Source organism: Eurytemora carolleeae, unplaced genomic scaffold, assembly GCF_000591075.1.
Source record: "Eurytemora carolleeae unplaced genomic scaffold, Eaff_2.0 scaffold89, whole genome shotgun sequence".
NCBI classification, from domain to species: Eukaryota; Metazoa; Arthropoda; class Copepoda; order Calanoida; family Temoridae; genus Eurytemora; species Eurytemora carolleeae.
Genome location: NW_019396034.1, coordinates 307480 through 322481, shown reverse-complemented (window position 1 = coordinate 322481; position 15002 = coordinate 307480). Strand labels below are relative to the sequence as shown.

Sequence of the window (15002 nt, the reverse complement as noted above, 5' to 3'; positions counted from 1 at the left end):
AATATTAATTGTTGACACCCAAAACAATATTTCCATTATATGAATTATAGTCTTATAAAGCGCTATAAGATAATTCAATGTTTAGAACGTATCAAAGAATTTTCAACTGACCTAGCGGAGATTTGGGGTCTGTCCTAGTATACGATTTTAGGAATATACCGAGATTTGATAGATTAGAATTTATATGCTAGTCTTCCCTTCAGTTTTAGTTTTAACCAATCATGTTAATATTTAGATATTTAGATGATTGACACAAGTAAGAGCTTTCTTAACATTCGGTTCCTCAACATTAAATACAGTAAAGTTTTTATCAGTGGGTTTAGTCTTTTTAGATTTTTGGGCCTCTCCCCCTATCGGGTCTGTCCTAGTATTCGATTTTTGGACCCCCCCCCCTGCCCCCCTCCTATCAATTTTTCAACAATTTTCAATTAAATTAGTATTTATCCAGAGTTAGATTAGGTTAATACACTTTCTGGGCCGAACGCTGCTGCTAGGACATGCTAGGGGGCCGAGCGCTGCGTCGACATGGTCAATGATACCCATATTTTACGTACAAGATTAGTATATTTAGGGTTAGGTTAAGACACTTTCTGGGCCGAGCGTTGCGGCTAGGACATGTTAGGGGGCCGAGCGCCGCGGCTAGGACGTGCTCGGGGGCCTGGCGCTGCGGCCACATGGTAAATTATATCCATGTCTTACATATAAGATCCATGTACAAAATTGATAAAAGGTGGGGGGGTCCAAAATTCGTATATTAGGATTAACCCACCATCAATTTTGTACATGATCTAGATTTTGACTATTAGAAACAAAGATAATATTTATATTTTACTATTTTAGGGTCAGGGTAGGACTGGCCCTTGCGCTGCGACTAGGACAGGAACCTCGATTTCAAAATAATTCTTTAAAATTAAGATTTAGTATGAATTAATTTAGGGCTAGGTTAGGTTAATGCAGTTTCCGGGACGAGGACTGTGGCTACGACAGTCTAGGGGGCCTAGAACATGCTACGGGGCCTTGCGCTGCAGCCACATGGATCCAAATATGCAAATTAATTCTTTCAGAAAACATTCTTGTCTAAGATGGCGAGCAAGGAGATGGCTGCCATGTTGGACGAGTTGATGGGGAGGAACAGGAACGCCAATCCTAATGATAAGGTTGGTTCTATGTATCCACTCCCGGCCTCCTCATGTGATCATCTTACTCAAAAATTTTATTTGTTCCAACTTTAAAGACATTCTTAATTAATCTTTAAATTTGAATTCCCGTAAAATCCCCCGCTCATATTTAAAAACCAGAAATTACGAATGATTTTTACTATTTCGCTATATCAGGGAAAATAGATGTTTTTATGTTTTCATGAGAAAAGAATTTTTTTTCTGAGAAAAATAGTTGTTTTCATGAGAAAAATAGATGTTTTCATGAGAAAAATAGTTGTTTTTATAAGAAAAATAGTTGTTTTTATGAGAAAAATAGTTGTTTTCATGAGAAAAATAGATGTTTTCATTGCCTAGAAAATTATTTTTCCCTTCAGATGTTAGGTATGTTTGCTGGTATTTAATATTGGATTTTATTCGCTGAACTTCGGGGAATAAAAGAATGCTTGATAATAAATTGTCTAAAAAGGATGCTTGCCTTTTGATGTCCAAATTTTTCCAGTTTCCCCCTAAGAATCACTTATCATTTTCCCTTTGGGTAATTTTTATGAAAATTCCCCCTCAGGCAGCGAAGTGTTGTAGATAAATAATAATTTAATATTTAGATTCAAGAAATCACCTGGGAGGACCCCAGCAACTGTAAATATTTTCTCGTGGATTTCTGTCCCCATGAACTCTTCACAAACACCAAGGTAAACCGTTGGAAAATTAGCTAACACTTATTTTATTTCTGATTTATTGTATACTTTTTCTGATGCAAAAAATGCGCAAGTCACTTTTGTAGAGAAACTTCATCAAAAATAATTGGTTACTATTAAACAAACACGTGGATTTCTAGTTCATACTTGACCAGACGAAGGTTTAAAGGTTATATTTGTGAATTTGTTACTAATACTATTGAACAAAAACATTAATGTCTAGTTCATACTTGACCAGACGAAGGTTTACAGGTTACCTTTGTGAATTTGTTACTATTAAACAAAAACATTAATTTCTAGTTCATACTTGTCCAGACGAAGGTTTAAAGGTTACTTTTGTGAATTTGTTACTACTAAACAAAAACATTAATTTCTAGTTCATACTTGACCAGACGAAGGTTTAAAGGTTACCTTTGTGAATTTGTTACTATTAAACAAAAACATTAATTTCTAGTTCATACTTGACCAGACGAAGGTTTAAAGGTAACCTTTGTGAATCGGACTTGATGAATGCAAGCTCACTATAAGATTACAATTACATTCCTTTTCAGTCAACTGTTATATCAAGTGAGTCCATTCAAAGACTTGCATGCCCATTCCACATCGTAACTTTTATCTAATCTAAGAGCAAAATGTCTATTCTACAGGGTGATTTTTATAAATCGATTTGTGTCGAATTGGATAAGAAATCCGTAATATTGAAATTCCCCCAATTTCTTACAAGTACTGTCTGACATTTGATAATTTCCGAAGCAACAATGGCTACACCCCGAAAAAAAGATTACATGTCTCCCTTAAACTGGTCAACCAGTATGTCATGTACTAACGAGTTAATAAATGTTTAAATTATCATTCTGTTCTTGTTTTGCTGTTATAAACAAATAAAAATAATCGACTTTTGAAAATCACCCTGAGCTGAAAACTTTAGAATAGGATATCCTTAATCCCGATCGGTCAATTAATCTGGAGATTAATAACAAGAGGAGAACAAGCATTATTTTATCTCGAGATTAAGAAAAAGAGTGGATCAAGCCTTAATCCCGTTGTCCACCATTCAAAAGTTCCCAGCTCTGAGCTGAAAACTTTAGGATAGTGGATATCGAGATTAATGCTTGATCCTCTCTTTTTCTTAATATCGAGACTAACCTAATCTTGTCCTTGTATCCTGAAAAGTGTATAAAATTTAACCAATAAGAGTCGCGTAGATGAAGCCGATAAATTAAAAATTTTGCGCGCCATTTAAGATTAATATACAGAAACGGGAGGGCTCTCTGATTTTAAAATACCGGTTTTTGATTTTTCTCTACTATTTTCAAGAAAGAGCGGTTTAAGAAGAAAATCAAAAGTGTGTCCATTGGATACTCATATTAAGTGATCGGGATTAAGGATATCTCATTCTAAAGTTTTCAGCTCAGTATTCTTTAAGATAATTCTATTATTTCCTTTCTTGCTATAACTGCATTGAGTTGCTCTTGTGGAAAACCATTATTAACAACATCAGTTTTCACTCAGTTTGTAGGATATCTCTATAATTTTAGCTCAAACTGAAACGAGAAAATCTAAAACTTCTAACTTTGTGTATTGTAGATTTTTAACCAGTGCTTAGGATCCATTTAATTTTGATGCGGATCCTGCGGATCCGGATCCGGATCCTGGATCTGCACTGGTATAAAATGGATCCGGATCCGGAACCAGATCATTTCTTCAAGATTTATTGAATTTTTTAACAAAAAATAATTTTGTCTTATTTTTCGCTAATTTTTATCCTTAAACTTGATGAACCATTAGGTTTGAGGAAATTTTTATAATCTCTCTTTTTTCTAAAGTTCAGATTTGGGTTTTCGGAGTTATAAAAGTTTTTTGCAGTTTTTGGTTGATATTTTACCCCTCGGATCCGGATCCGTGGATCCGCATAGTTTTGCGGATTCAGATCCAGGAAGCCAAAATCTTGCGCATGCAACGGATCCGGATCCGGATCCTAAGCACTGTAATCTTAACAATCTTAAAAAATAATTATTTTAATACTGATAATTCTAGGCTGATCTCGGTCCCTGTCCTAATGTTCATGACGATGAAATGAGAAAACAGTTCGCGGAGGCTAAGGAGTCCAGCCGGAAGTTGTCCGCGGAGGACGAATTCTTGAGGTTTGACACGAAGAGTGGAGGATTACAAAGAGATTATCACAACCTCTAGAGGGGTACTACTGAGTACAAACAGGCAAGCGTAAATGTGTTCGCGGAGTGCTTCAGTCCTAAAATGTACTTAGTAGTATCCCACTTGAGTGATGCTCTCGGTGTATTCCACCTTGAAATTGGAGCTTATAATAAAAGAAGTTAATTCTGGTTTTTGATAATGTAGTTAATATCGACGCCATTCTTGTCCTCACTCTTTCCTGAATATGAATAAATTAAATAAATAAATCGTGTCGGTCTCTAGAGTATTTATTTTTATTAATCTTCATATGACCTTGGTCAGGATTATGCTTCAAGCTTTTTCCTACGTGGCTCTCCGAAACCTAATATTTTTTTTGTGAAATCTAGTTACACGCGTGGAATAAAAGTTACGAAAATAAGATAGATAGCTTTAGGAATTAGATTGAAATGCGCCATTCACCTGGACCAATGACGTAGTAGATATATCATTGTCTCATTTGTGAAATCTGTTTCGTTGTTCAGCAAGTGTAGAAATCCTATAGCATGAGTTTGATCTTAATATGAATTTAGTTCATTAAACATAATAAACTATCTAAGACAGTTTTTGAGCTTACTAGAGGGGCATTAATAAAAAATAAGACTTGTTAGATCATGATAGATTCTCTTATTATGCAGATATCAATTTAAATGCCTAAAACACTGATTTGACTGTAAAAAATCTTCAGGCATCTTTAATTCTGGGTAAAATAATGATTTTTTTAAAAAGAACTTAGGTTGAAAATAAAATAAAATATTAATTGATAAATTCATTTGACTCAGGTTTTGCCAGAAGATGCTGAATGATGTTGGTTTAAAGATTAAGAGAAGTAAAGAACGTTTAATTCTCACACAAATGGAGCAGGTGGATAAGATTTTACATTTTTCGGATAAGATTTTACATTTTTCGTTCTTTAAATCTTTATGAAGGATTTTTCCTCGAAATGTTTTATTATCACATTATCTATACAACAAAGCTCTTTGCTCATATATTTATATTTATATGTCAGCTATAGCTTGCCAAGCGGCTAGAACAAATTTGTGAAATTTTTTTAGGGAACCTATGGGTACCCTGGGGGTAACAAGGCATTATTCGATTATTTTTAGGGAACCTATGGGTACCCTGGGGGTAACAAGGCATTATTCGATTATTTTTAGGGAACCTATGGGTACCCTGGGGGTAACAAGGCATTATTCGATTATTTTTTTATTTCACGGGCAACGACAGACACTTAAGCTACTTATGACAGATAAACTTTCATTTTTTTGTACTAAAAAATACCAATAAATTGATGAAACTTTTTTATTTTAAAAACCATATGTATTTTGACTTTTTAAAGAAAATATTCACAATCATATCGGGACTAAAAGGTCTATGACCGCTATGAATTCAGTCCTATTGACGAGGAATTTTAAGGTTATATGTTTTGTTTTATGATAATTTCCCCTCCCTTTTAAAAATAATTCTCCCTCCTATTTAATTAAACCCTAAAAAAAGTGTCCAAACTTTGAACTGCCTTCCTCTGATTCTAATTTGAATTACCGATTCAAATCCTTACTTAATCTTTAACTTTGAATAGGTTTTTCAAAATTGAACCGGCAGCTGGTAATTCAGCAACGTAGCTCAGGTTCATTAAATTCGCTCCCTGTAATATAAATCTGTGTATTGTTCAGGCTGCAGCAGCAGGAGTATCTCCAGCTGAGCAGGAGGAGCTTGAGGAGAAGATAAATGTTCTCACCGACAAGATAAATGTACTCGTCGACCAGGCAGAGAAAGCTGGGTGTGAGGTAGCTTCAGTTTATAATAAGTTGGCTACTTTTCATGCAGTAATTTTAAGAATTGACATGTGTTGCATATTTGTTTGTAACAAATAAGTCATGTTGATAAAAAGTTTTTTGTTAAGTTTTTTTCCGTTGGGTTTGGCTTTATATTCTTTGTACAAACCTTTTCCTTAAACCTTGCCGTGTTAATAAGATTATTTTTGAATTGATTGATAATTGTAATTCCTAATCCGATGTTTTGATTACTATTGATAATTTTTTCTGGGTTTAAGTTTCAAATCTGCGTTTGAATTAATATGTTCATTGAGACGATAATCAGATTAATACAAGTTTATTTTTGATTACTTTTTTCAGGGGGACGTGGATGAAGCACAGAATCTTCTTAAGGTAAATTAATCCATAGTACAGTAATTGCCAAATTGGTTAAAAGCAGGGTTAGAAAAATTTGCTGTGTTCAATGTTCATTTAATATCTTTAGCTTTCTGGTTGTTCGTGGCGGATAGAATCTCAATATGCTCACTTAAATACAACACTTAAAGGGGAATGAAAGCGTTATTTCAAGTGACCCTCGCATTTAAAGATGGAAATGCCTGAATTACAACGACGGTACTCTTGAAACTTAATCTAATCAAAACTGAGGAAGATAATGTCGTTTTTCAAAGCTGCCGTTGTAATTTCGACATTTCCATCTTTGCATGCAGGGTCGGTTGAAATTACGCATAAACCTTTGTGTCTGTCGTTGTAATTTTAAGTGGCCTATCAATTTAAAAATAAGAGCATGTCCGATTTCTTTATCTGATCAATTATATAGAAGATATGGTCGTTTTTTGACTAAAGTATTTTACTCTGATAATTTTCCCAGTGTTTCTTAGCAGCAAGACATGGTCAAGTCATTTTTGGAGAGGAACCACAACAAACGCAGTAAATAGTACAAAAAAATAGGATATCTAATTCATACTTGTTCAGACAAAGCTTTCAGGGTTCCTCTGTTAATCGGACCTTTCACTTTATAAATGTAAAGTCAGTTAAAACTACTCCTACTCTTATAGTCCCTTTAATTCTTTAACAGATCCTACACTTACAGTCCCTTTAATTCTTTAACAGATCCTACTCTTACAGTCCCTTTTATCATTTCACATAGACTCTATGCCTTCCACTTTACAAACGATGATTTTCCGTTATAATTATAAATCAAATGGTGTTTTTATTCACCTAATTCATTATAAAGTTTATTTAACAGCTTTAAAAATTTCGAAATTGAAAAGAATAGTCTAAGGGAACATACTGTATTAATGTACTCTACTGCATATAATTTGTGAACATTTACATGATTTGTACACTTTGAACTCCCTTTCAGGCTGAAAGGGACTGACAAAATTCATACGAGAGATTCTTTTAATTCCTCTCTATATATTCTATTCTCTATGGCTCTGCCACTTGCTCTGGTCTAAATGGGATCTAAAGGTTCAAATCTGGTCTAGACTCTTTTAGGATACGGTGTGTAAGCCCTAAAAGTATGGATACTTAACTAAGGCGTTACACAGTACAGTACACACATCCACTTGTTTGAGTTGCGTATGAGAGGGAACAATACTGACGAGACTAAATGTTTTGGAACATTAGTCAGATTTTCGAAGTTTATGTGTATTGTGTAAAGATCAGCCTATCTGACAGTTTCACTCTAAAACTTATTTGATGTAACCACTAACTAGGGAATCGTATTTAAACAGAGTCCAAAACTAAAGAACGAAAAGTTTTGACTTAAGTTTTAAGTTCATGGTTAAATGCCACTTCTGACTTAATTTAAACCTGAACTTTAACCGTGAGGTTAAATATTTAACCCTGTGGTTAAATATTTAACTCGCCGAAATTGACGAGTTAAAATTTAAACACAGGTTTAAATTATCTTGAAATCCTGCATTTTCCCTATTTGTCTATTATTCAATCATCATTCAGCTGCAGCTGAGAAAGCGGCATTCAACTTAACGATATATTTAAAAATAAAAACCTTGTTAAAGAAATTTCACGTTTTAGATAAATTACTTTCTGGATGTAAACCCAAAAAACGGTTGTATGTTTTGTTTTCAGTTACGTAAGAACAGCTGATTAGCGATGGTTATGTAATATTCTCCGTAAATCCTTTTCTCTGATTGGTTCAGATTTTCCCGGGAAATTCAAATTTAAAATTGAGAAAGTTTAATATTTAAATAGCTATTCATTATTTTACAGAACTTTTAACCTCGAACTTAGAATTCGCGCATTCTTTAGTTTTAGACTCTCAGCTGAAAACTTTAGAATGGATAAACTTTAATCCTGACTTCTTGATCCGAATATCCACTGCGGAAACTTTTCATTTTATAGTCCTTAATCCACTCTTTTTCTCTCTCCTTGGATAACAGTTAATTGTTTTCTCCAATGAGAATATTTCTGTTCTCTCATTGGTTGCCCGCGCTTTTCTCTGATTGGCTGCTACAGTTTCTCAGATGATTAAATATTAATTTGAATTTTGTCGTTTTTCATACACTTTTAAGATAATCTTGCAAGATTATGTTAATCTGGAGATTAGGAAAAAGAGTGGATTAAGCCTTAATCCCGATATCCACCATTCAAAAGTTCCCAGCTCTGGTCTTGTATTGTTATGAAAATTTAACTGATCATGTTCAGACAAGTATGGACCACAGAAGGCAATGGAGGTTTGTGAAATCTGCGGTGCATTCCTGGTCATCGGAGATCCAAACGTTAAACTAGGAAAATAATCAAAAAATAATTACTCCTTCAAATATTAAGTGATAATTAATAATTTTAGTGAAACTAGCTAAATTGCTCTCCGTTGCCCGTGGAATTTAAAAAAAACTGATTTTGAAATTTAAAAAAAGGCTTTCTTCGCCTTTTGTTACCCTATGCTTCCTGGATGTTAAAAAGAAAGAAGAGAAATCGTGTTATTTTTTTATTATCTCTGCAAACCTAAGATTGTATTATTAATATTTTTTGAAATTTTGTAAGATCTCACCACCGCTAACAAGATAAAGAAATGGCAAGGTATGTAAATTTAAAAATAGTCAGGGTTTTTATCAACGATTAATTTTAAAGATTTTTAATAATAAACTTAAAAAATAATCTTTCTTTTAGATGACCATTTGATGGGGAAGATGCACGTTGGATACGCTAGACTTAAGGAAATAATCTCAATATTTGACATAATCTCAATATTTGACATATTATTAAAAAGTTTCGCACTTTATCCCCACACAATATTTTAACTGATTTGTGATTAGCACTAAATCATTCCTTGTTTTTTAGAGTTTAACAAAAAGGGGGTTTCTTCAATTCTGAGAGTTTGATACAGAGGGTTTTTATACAAGGCTTTCTGGTGTTGAGAGTTTAACACAAAGAGTTTTTATACGAGGCTTGATTTTGAGAGTTAACACAACGGAGTTTTCTACATGACTTGTTTTTTATAGTTTAATACAAAGGGGTTTTCTACAAGGCTTGTATTTAAAGTTCAACACGAAGGGTTTTCTACATGGCTTGTATTTAGAGTTCAACACGAAGGGTTTTGTACAAGGCTTGTATTTAGAGTTTAAAACGAAGGGTTTTTCTACAAGGCTTGTATTTAAAGTTCAACACGAAGGGTTTTCTTTAAGGCTTGTATTTAGAGTTTAACATGAAGGGTTTTCTACAAGGCTTGGGTTTAAAGGGTTCACAGTTAAAAAAGTAAAATTTTATGCATGGGCTTGTGTTTTAGATTTATCACAGAGTCTTTTTACTAGGACTTGTTTAAACGTTTAAGGGTTTAACACAAAGGGTCTTTTCTACTAGAACCTAGGAGCTCCTAGGGGGGGGGGGGCAAAATTTAAACTGTAAATTCAAAACATTTGGTTCCTTGGATATCATGCATAAGAATATGATACTCAAATGATACAGTCCAATTACCTTGCATGTACTATACTTTATCTCTCCTTCAAACAAAATTAGCAGAAAAAAGCATTGTTTCTAAAACGGTTGAATCAAATGGGCTGACTTTTAATGAGGAAACTCGTGGATACCCTTGGGGATGACATAAGCTAAATAAATTCTAAGTTTTTTTGTTTTAATTCGATTTTTATAATTCCTCGGGCAACGCCTGGCACTTTAGCTAGTTAGATTACAAAACTGCGGTGCCGGGTGCAATGAATAAAGTAAACTAAATCCAAATTAATAAATCAAAAAATTGTCTTTTTCTACCTCCAAACTCAAACTCTAGGGTGGGAGCGTTTTACAGGTCTAGGGGGGACATTGTCCTCCCCCCTGCTGTATACGCCCTTGAACTGAAAACGCTTTTCTACGTAGAGAATATCTGGAATAGATTCAAAAATCCTTTATGATTTTCATTTTTTACTTCTTTGTATTGCAGTTTCAAATTCTAGGATTTATTCTAGATCTTCAGAACTTCCCGTTTAGAACGCATTCTCCGCAATATAATATTTGAACAAATTCTCGTATTTTTATATTTTATGTTTTTCTTTCATGTCCTTCATCTCTATTCATGCTTTTTAGTTATCTAAACTGAGTGTCATTGTTAATCTGATGCGCAATAAAAATAATAAGACTGTCGTGTTCGTGTAGGTGGGGTGGGGGGGGGGCTATAATTTTTTTTGTCGTGCGTTCCAAAAACAGGAACGATCTGCAATTGAACTTTAAACTTGCTTGTCGACGCTCGACAGTCGAAAAAATGTCTACTTACATTTTTCCTTGAATCTGGTCATGATTTAGAACAGGGTTTTAAAAAAACATCTCGGTGGGTTTTATTGGGTTTTTTGGGGGACTTTTTGAGTTTTTTAATAGTTAAACCTACTAAAATTCATACTAATTCATCATAATAAGCAGTGTTTCGGATCCATATCATTTTGATTTGGATCCGGATCCGGATCCGCGGATCCGCATCCGTGTTCATGGATCCGGATCCGGCTCTTGATCCGGATCCGGATCCGGGGTAACGATTCTGTGAATCGGATTTTCCCTATTAAATGTTATGCAAGGTTATAATTTATAAACTATATTTATTATTTTAAAAATGTCGTCATTAATTTACTATTATATAAATGTAAACATTAAATTATTAAAGATAATTTTGAAAAATTTTCGTCATGTAAAATGTAAATAATACATTTACGAACCATTTTGATTTATTTATTCCATGGTTTTGGTTAATTTTTGACGCTACCCGGATCCATATCGGATCCGCATCCTGATACGGATCCGACCGGATCCGGATCCGGATCCGAAACACTGATAATAAGACTATTTAGTATTTACGCAATAGAAGCACTAGAGAGTTATGAAAAATAATAATAATGTTGTGATAAAGGGCTATAATCATATATAAATACCCCTCAAATACAATAATATCACCTCCCTTTAGTTCTTTGAATTTCAGACTACTTCTATTTTCTCACTTGGATACATATTTCTGGTTGGGGGTGGGTCTACTCAGATTAATCGGTCTTATATGCTCAAGAAGGAAGACTACTGTTAAATACCGAAAAACTTTAGATCAGTCACACATAGGAATGATAATGGGATTTTATATCTTTATTCTATCGCAACATATTTTGAAAACTCACGAGAAAAGAATAAATGTGTCTGGTTTTAGTGCTCTAAAATTCCTAAAAATCAATTCAGTTGTTAGTAGACCTTAATTTTTGAAGAGTTTATCATTTTAAGAGTGGGTGGTTTTGTTTTTGGCTAGGTTTTTTTTGGACTGGGTTTTTTTCATGGGAACCCTGATTGAGAAAATTTTGATTAGGCTAGTGTGGATACTTTAATGGAGGAGAGAAGGAAGAGAAGAGAGGAGATGGATAAAGAGAGGGTAAGTATATAAAAGATGGAATGAAATAGTTAAAATAGATGGAGAAGGTAGTTGAAGAAAAAGTCTAGGTTTTATAATGTTTACAAGGGGTTTTACTTTTCAAAAATTACCCCATGGGGGGAATGATATCTCGGTGAATTTATTAATTTTCGCTTAAAAATCATTTATTTTCCCCAATTTCCCCTAAGATCAAGTTTACTTACCTAACTTCTGGCGGGAAATCTAAAAATGGGGGGGGGTATGATTTTTCTGAAAAATATACATTATGCCCCTGAATAAAGACTAGAAGATAGAAAAAAAAGCTGAGAAATAACTACATAGGAATATACTTTAATCTTGAGTAAAAGATAAATCGGATGTAAATTAATATTTTTAATTAAAAATTGCGAAATACAAGAAGGGGGAGCTGGAGGAAAGCAGGAATAAGTATGAAAGGTGGATGTGGAACCACATTAAGAAGGATAGGAATTAGTGTATAATATTGAAGAAAATATAAGGATGAGATAAGGTATCAATCGACGTATAATATAAGAAGAACCACATTAAGAAGGATAGGAATTAGTGTATAATATTGAAGAAAATATAAGGATGAGATAAGGTATCAATCGACGTATAATATAAGTCACAACTAGAATATCCTATTGCAGAATAAAAAGTGATTTCGGTAAGACAGGAGGATACTTTTAGTAACACAGGATAATAAGTTAGATTAGATAAGATTGATGAATAATTCTAATTGATAATTATATTCCAGGAGGAGCAAATGGAGGAGCGGCGGAAAAAACGAGAGAAATCTAAATCTGAGGCTAAGGAAGGCGATGGAGATAAAAAGCGAAGCCGGAGCAGGGATCGTAAACGATCTAAAGAAAGAAAGCGATCCCGATCTAAGAGCAGGGATCGACGCAGATCTCGTAGTCGTGATCGACGTCGCCGATCACGGTCTCGTGATCGTAAACGACGGAGCAGGAGTCGTAGTAGAGATCATAGAAGATCGAGAGATAGAAGATACTGATCTCACGAATTTTTGTGTTTATCCGAGTTTCTGCGGTTCAAGAAATCCTATCACCGTCCTCAAAACAACATTATTTTAATTTTGGTCTTCGTCAAAACTGTGAATTCGTGAAGGATAAAAAGTCCATGTTACTTCAAATTGGTTTTGCCCCATTGTTATCTAAGTTCTTTTAAACTGCTTTTTATTTTAGCTCATAACTTCTGCATTCAAAGCAAACCTCTTCTTTATCCAATACAAACCAAATATTCATTTGAATTCCAACTTTTGATGATCTATCTATTCTTTATCCAATACAAACCAAATATTCATTTGAATTCCAACTTTTGATGATCTATCTCTTCTTTATCCAGTACAAACCAAATATTCCTTTGAATTCCAACTTTGATGATCTATCTCTTCCTTATCCTACACAAACCAAATATTCATTTGAATTCTAACTTTTGATGATCTATCTCTTCTTTATCCAGTACAAACCAAATATTCATTTGAATTCCAACTTTGATGATCTATAAATAATTTTGTGTTCTTGTTGACTCGGAAAACTGAACGGATATTCAATAAACCCCTGAAACAATGATTTTATCGTATTTGTATGCAAGACATCAAATGGCGCCATTTTTTAGGTGGTTGTTGAAACCCAATATTTATAAATCTGTAACATTATGTTAGGACCGAGGAAGGGATATCGTCATATTGGCGGTAAATTTAATCCACAACCTCACGTGCAAACTTGTATCTTTTTTTCGAACTGCGAAATATACTGTGTTAGTAATAATATATTATACATTTCGCTAAGGATTAGAGTGACCAAGGGAGGGTCACCATGAGCTGAAAACTTTAGAATTGGATACATTCAATTCCGGTCGCTTAATTTAAATATCCACTGTGGACACTTGATTTCTGCGAGATCCGCTCTTTTATCTCTTTTTGGGTATCACTACTTTATTCCGACCAATGCAAGTTCTTTCATTGATTGCGTACCAAAATTACAAAATTTCTCGGCTTTTGATTGGCTGTTCAGGGATGGGAGGGAAGGCGCCCCATACCCGTTTTACCTCCGACCCGCAAATGACTTTACAAACTGGTATTTGCGGCATGCGCTTACCCATCAAGACTCCGACCCACATCTGTTTTCTCTTCTGGATAGAAGTCTGTAACTTCAAATACTAAATAAAGACGAATGCAGTATTAATTAAGATTTAAAGACGTCACGGCATATTTCTTTTAATAAACTTTATAATCATATTTTTATTTGGTGAACGTAGAAGATATCTTGGCTGAGGAAAGCAATAGTTATTAAAATCCACAGTAAAAACTGAGTTTTTTATAATTTACTCTTCATCTATTATTTTTAATTTTTAGGGTTTGTCAATAATCTTATCAAAAGTGTTGAAACCAATAGAAAAAATAATTTTTCAAAAAATGTCAGTTTGGTGTGCAATTCAATTTAAATTATAGCTATATATAAACCCACGCCCATTTTTGTTTGAGTTTCCAAACTTGATTTGAGAAGCAGCATTTTAAATTATTGCTGGTTTCGTCTACAATTAGCATACAGAAGTACAGACTTTTTGCCGGAAGGGAAAGCGGGTGTGGGTCGGAGTCAATACGGGTAAGTGCATGCCGCAAATACCATTTTGTGACGTAATTTGTGGGTCGGAGGTAAAACGGGTGTGGGTCGCCATCCCCCCCTCCCCATCATTCGGGTTCCTTTAAACGCCTCTCTGATTGGTACAGTTTCATGACATACAAATTGAAGATTAATACAAATATTTAATTTTTAATTTAAACCTAGAAATGTATCATCCAAACCGTGGAGTATATAACTAGAGCTATTCGTTTTATCAGCCAAACATTGGAGTTTATTCCCGGAACCATAAAGTTTTTTCATTCAAACCATGTAGTATGTCTTTTAACCCTTGGAATGAATCATCTAAATCCAGGCCTTTTTTATTTAAACCTTTGAGATTTTTATCATTTAAATCATCAAGTTTTTCAATCAAACTATCGAGTTTTTCGATCAAACTATCGAGTTTTTCAATCAAACTATCGAGTTTTTCAATCAAACTATCGAGTTTTCAATCAAACTATCGAGTTTTTCGATCAAACCGTGGAGTTTCTTATTCAAACAACGGTTCATTGAACCAGGAAGATTTTTTCTCGAACAATCCAAACATTCCTTGAAGCTTTGCACCTGATCCTTGGAGTTTATCATCTGAACAGAGGCATTTATAATTTAAACTGTGAGATTTTTATCTGAACAATAGAGACTTTCATTTAAGCCATGGAATTTTTCATTTCTGCCATGGTGTTTTT

General features: G+C 34.0%; 1 protein-coding gene across 1 annotated transcript; it reads left to right on the top strand.

Annotated features, from left to right (window-relative positions):
* The first annotated feature begins 1047 nt into the window (after window positions 1–1047).
* LOC111697847 (luc7-like protein 3) lies at window positions 1048–13463 on the top strand. The gene is made up of 11 exons (XM_023467983.1): window positions 1048–1157; window positions 1763–1849; window positions 3893–3999; window positions 4828–4909; window positions 5719–5832; window positions 6181–6213; window positions 8487–8574; window positions 8830–8865; window positions 8956–9002; window positions 11612–11674; window positions 12429–13463. Exons 1-11 carry the CDS (start codon window positions 1083–1085, stop codon window positions 12684–12686), a joined length of 990 nt encoding a protein of 329 aa, XP_023323751.1. The 5' UTR covers window positions 1048–1082; the 3' UTR covers window positions 12687–13463.
* The last annotated feature ends 1539 nt before the right edge of the window (window positions 13464–15002 follow it).

Coding starts and splice junctions, on each gene's coding strand:
- LOC111697847 (XM_023467983.1), top strand. CDS start 1,083: ATGGCGAGCAAGGAGATGGCTGCCATGTTGGACGAGTTGATGGGGAGG. Junction 4,000..4,827: donor GCGGAGGACGAATTCTTGAG/GTTTGACACGAA, acceptor CATTTGACTCAG/GTTTTGCCAGAAGATGCTGA. Junction 5,833..6,180: donor CAGAGAAAGCTGGGTGTGAG/GTAGCTTCAGTT, acceptor TACTTTTTTCAG/GGGGACGTGGATGAAGCACA.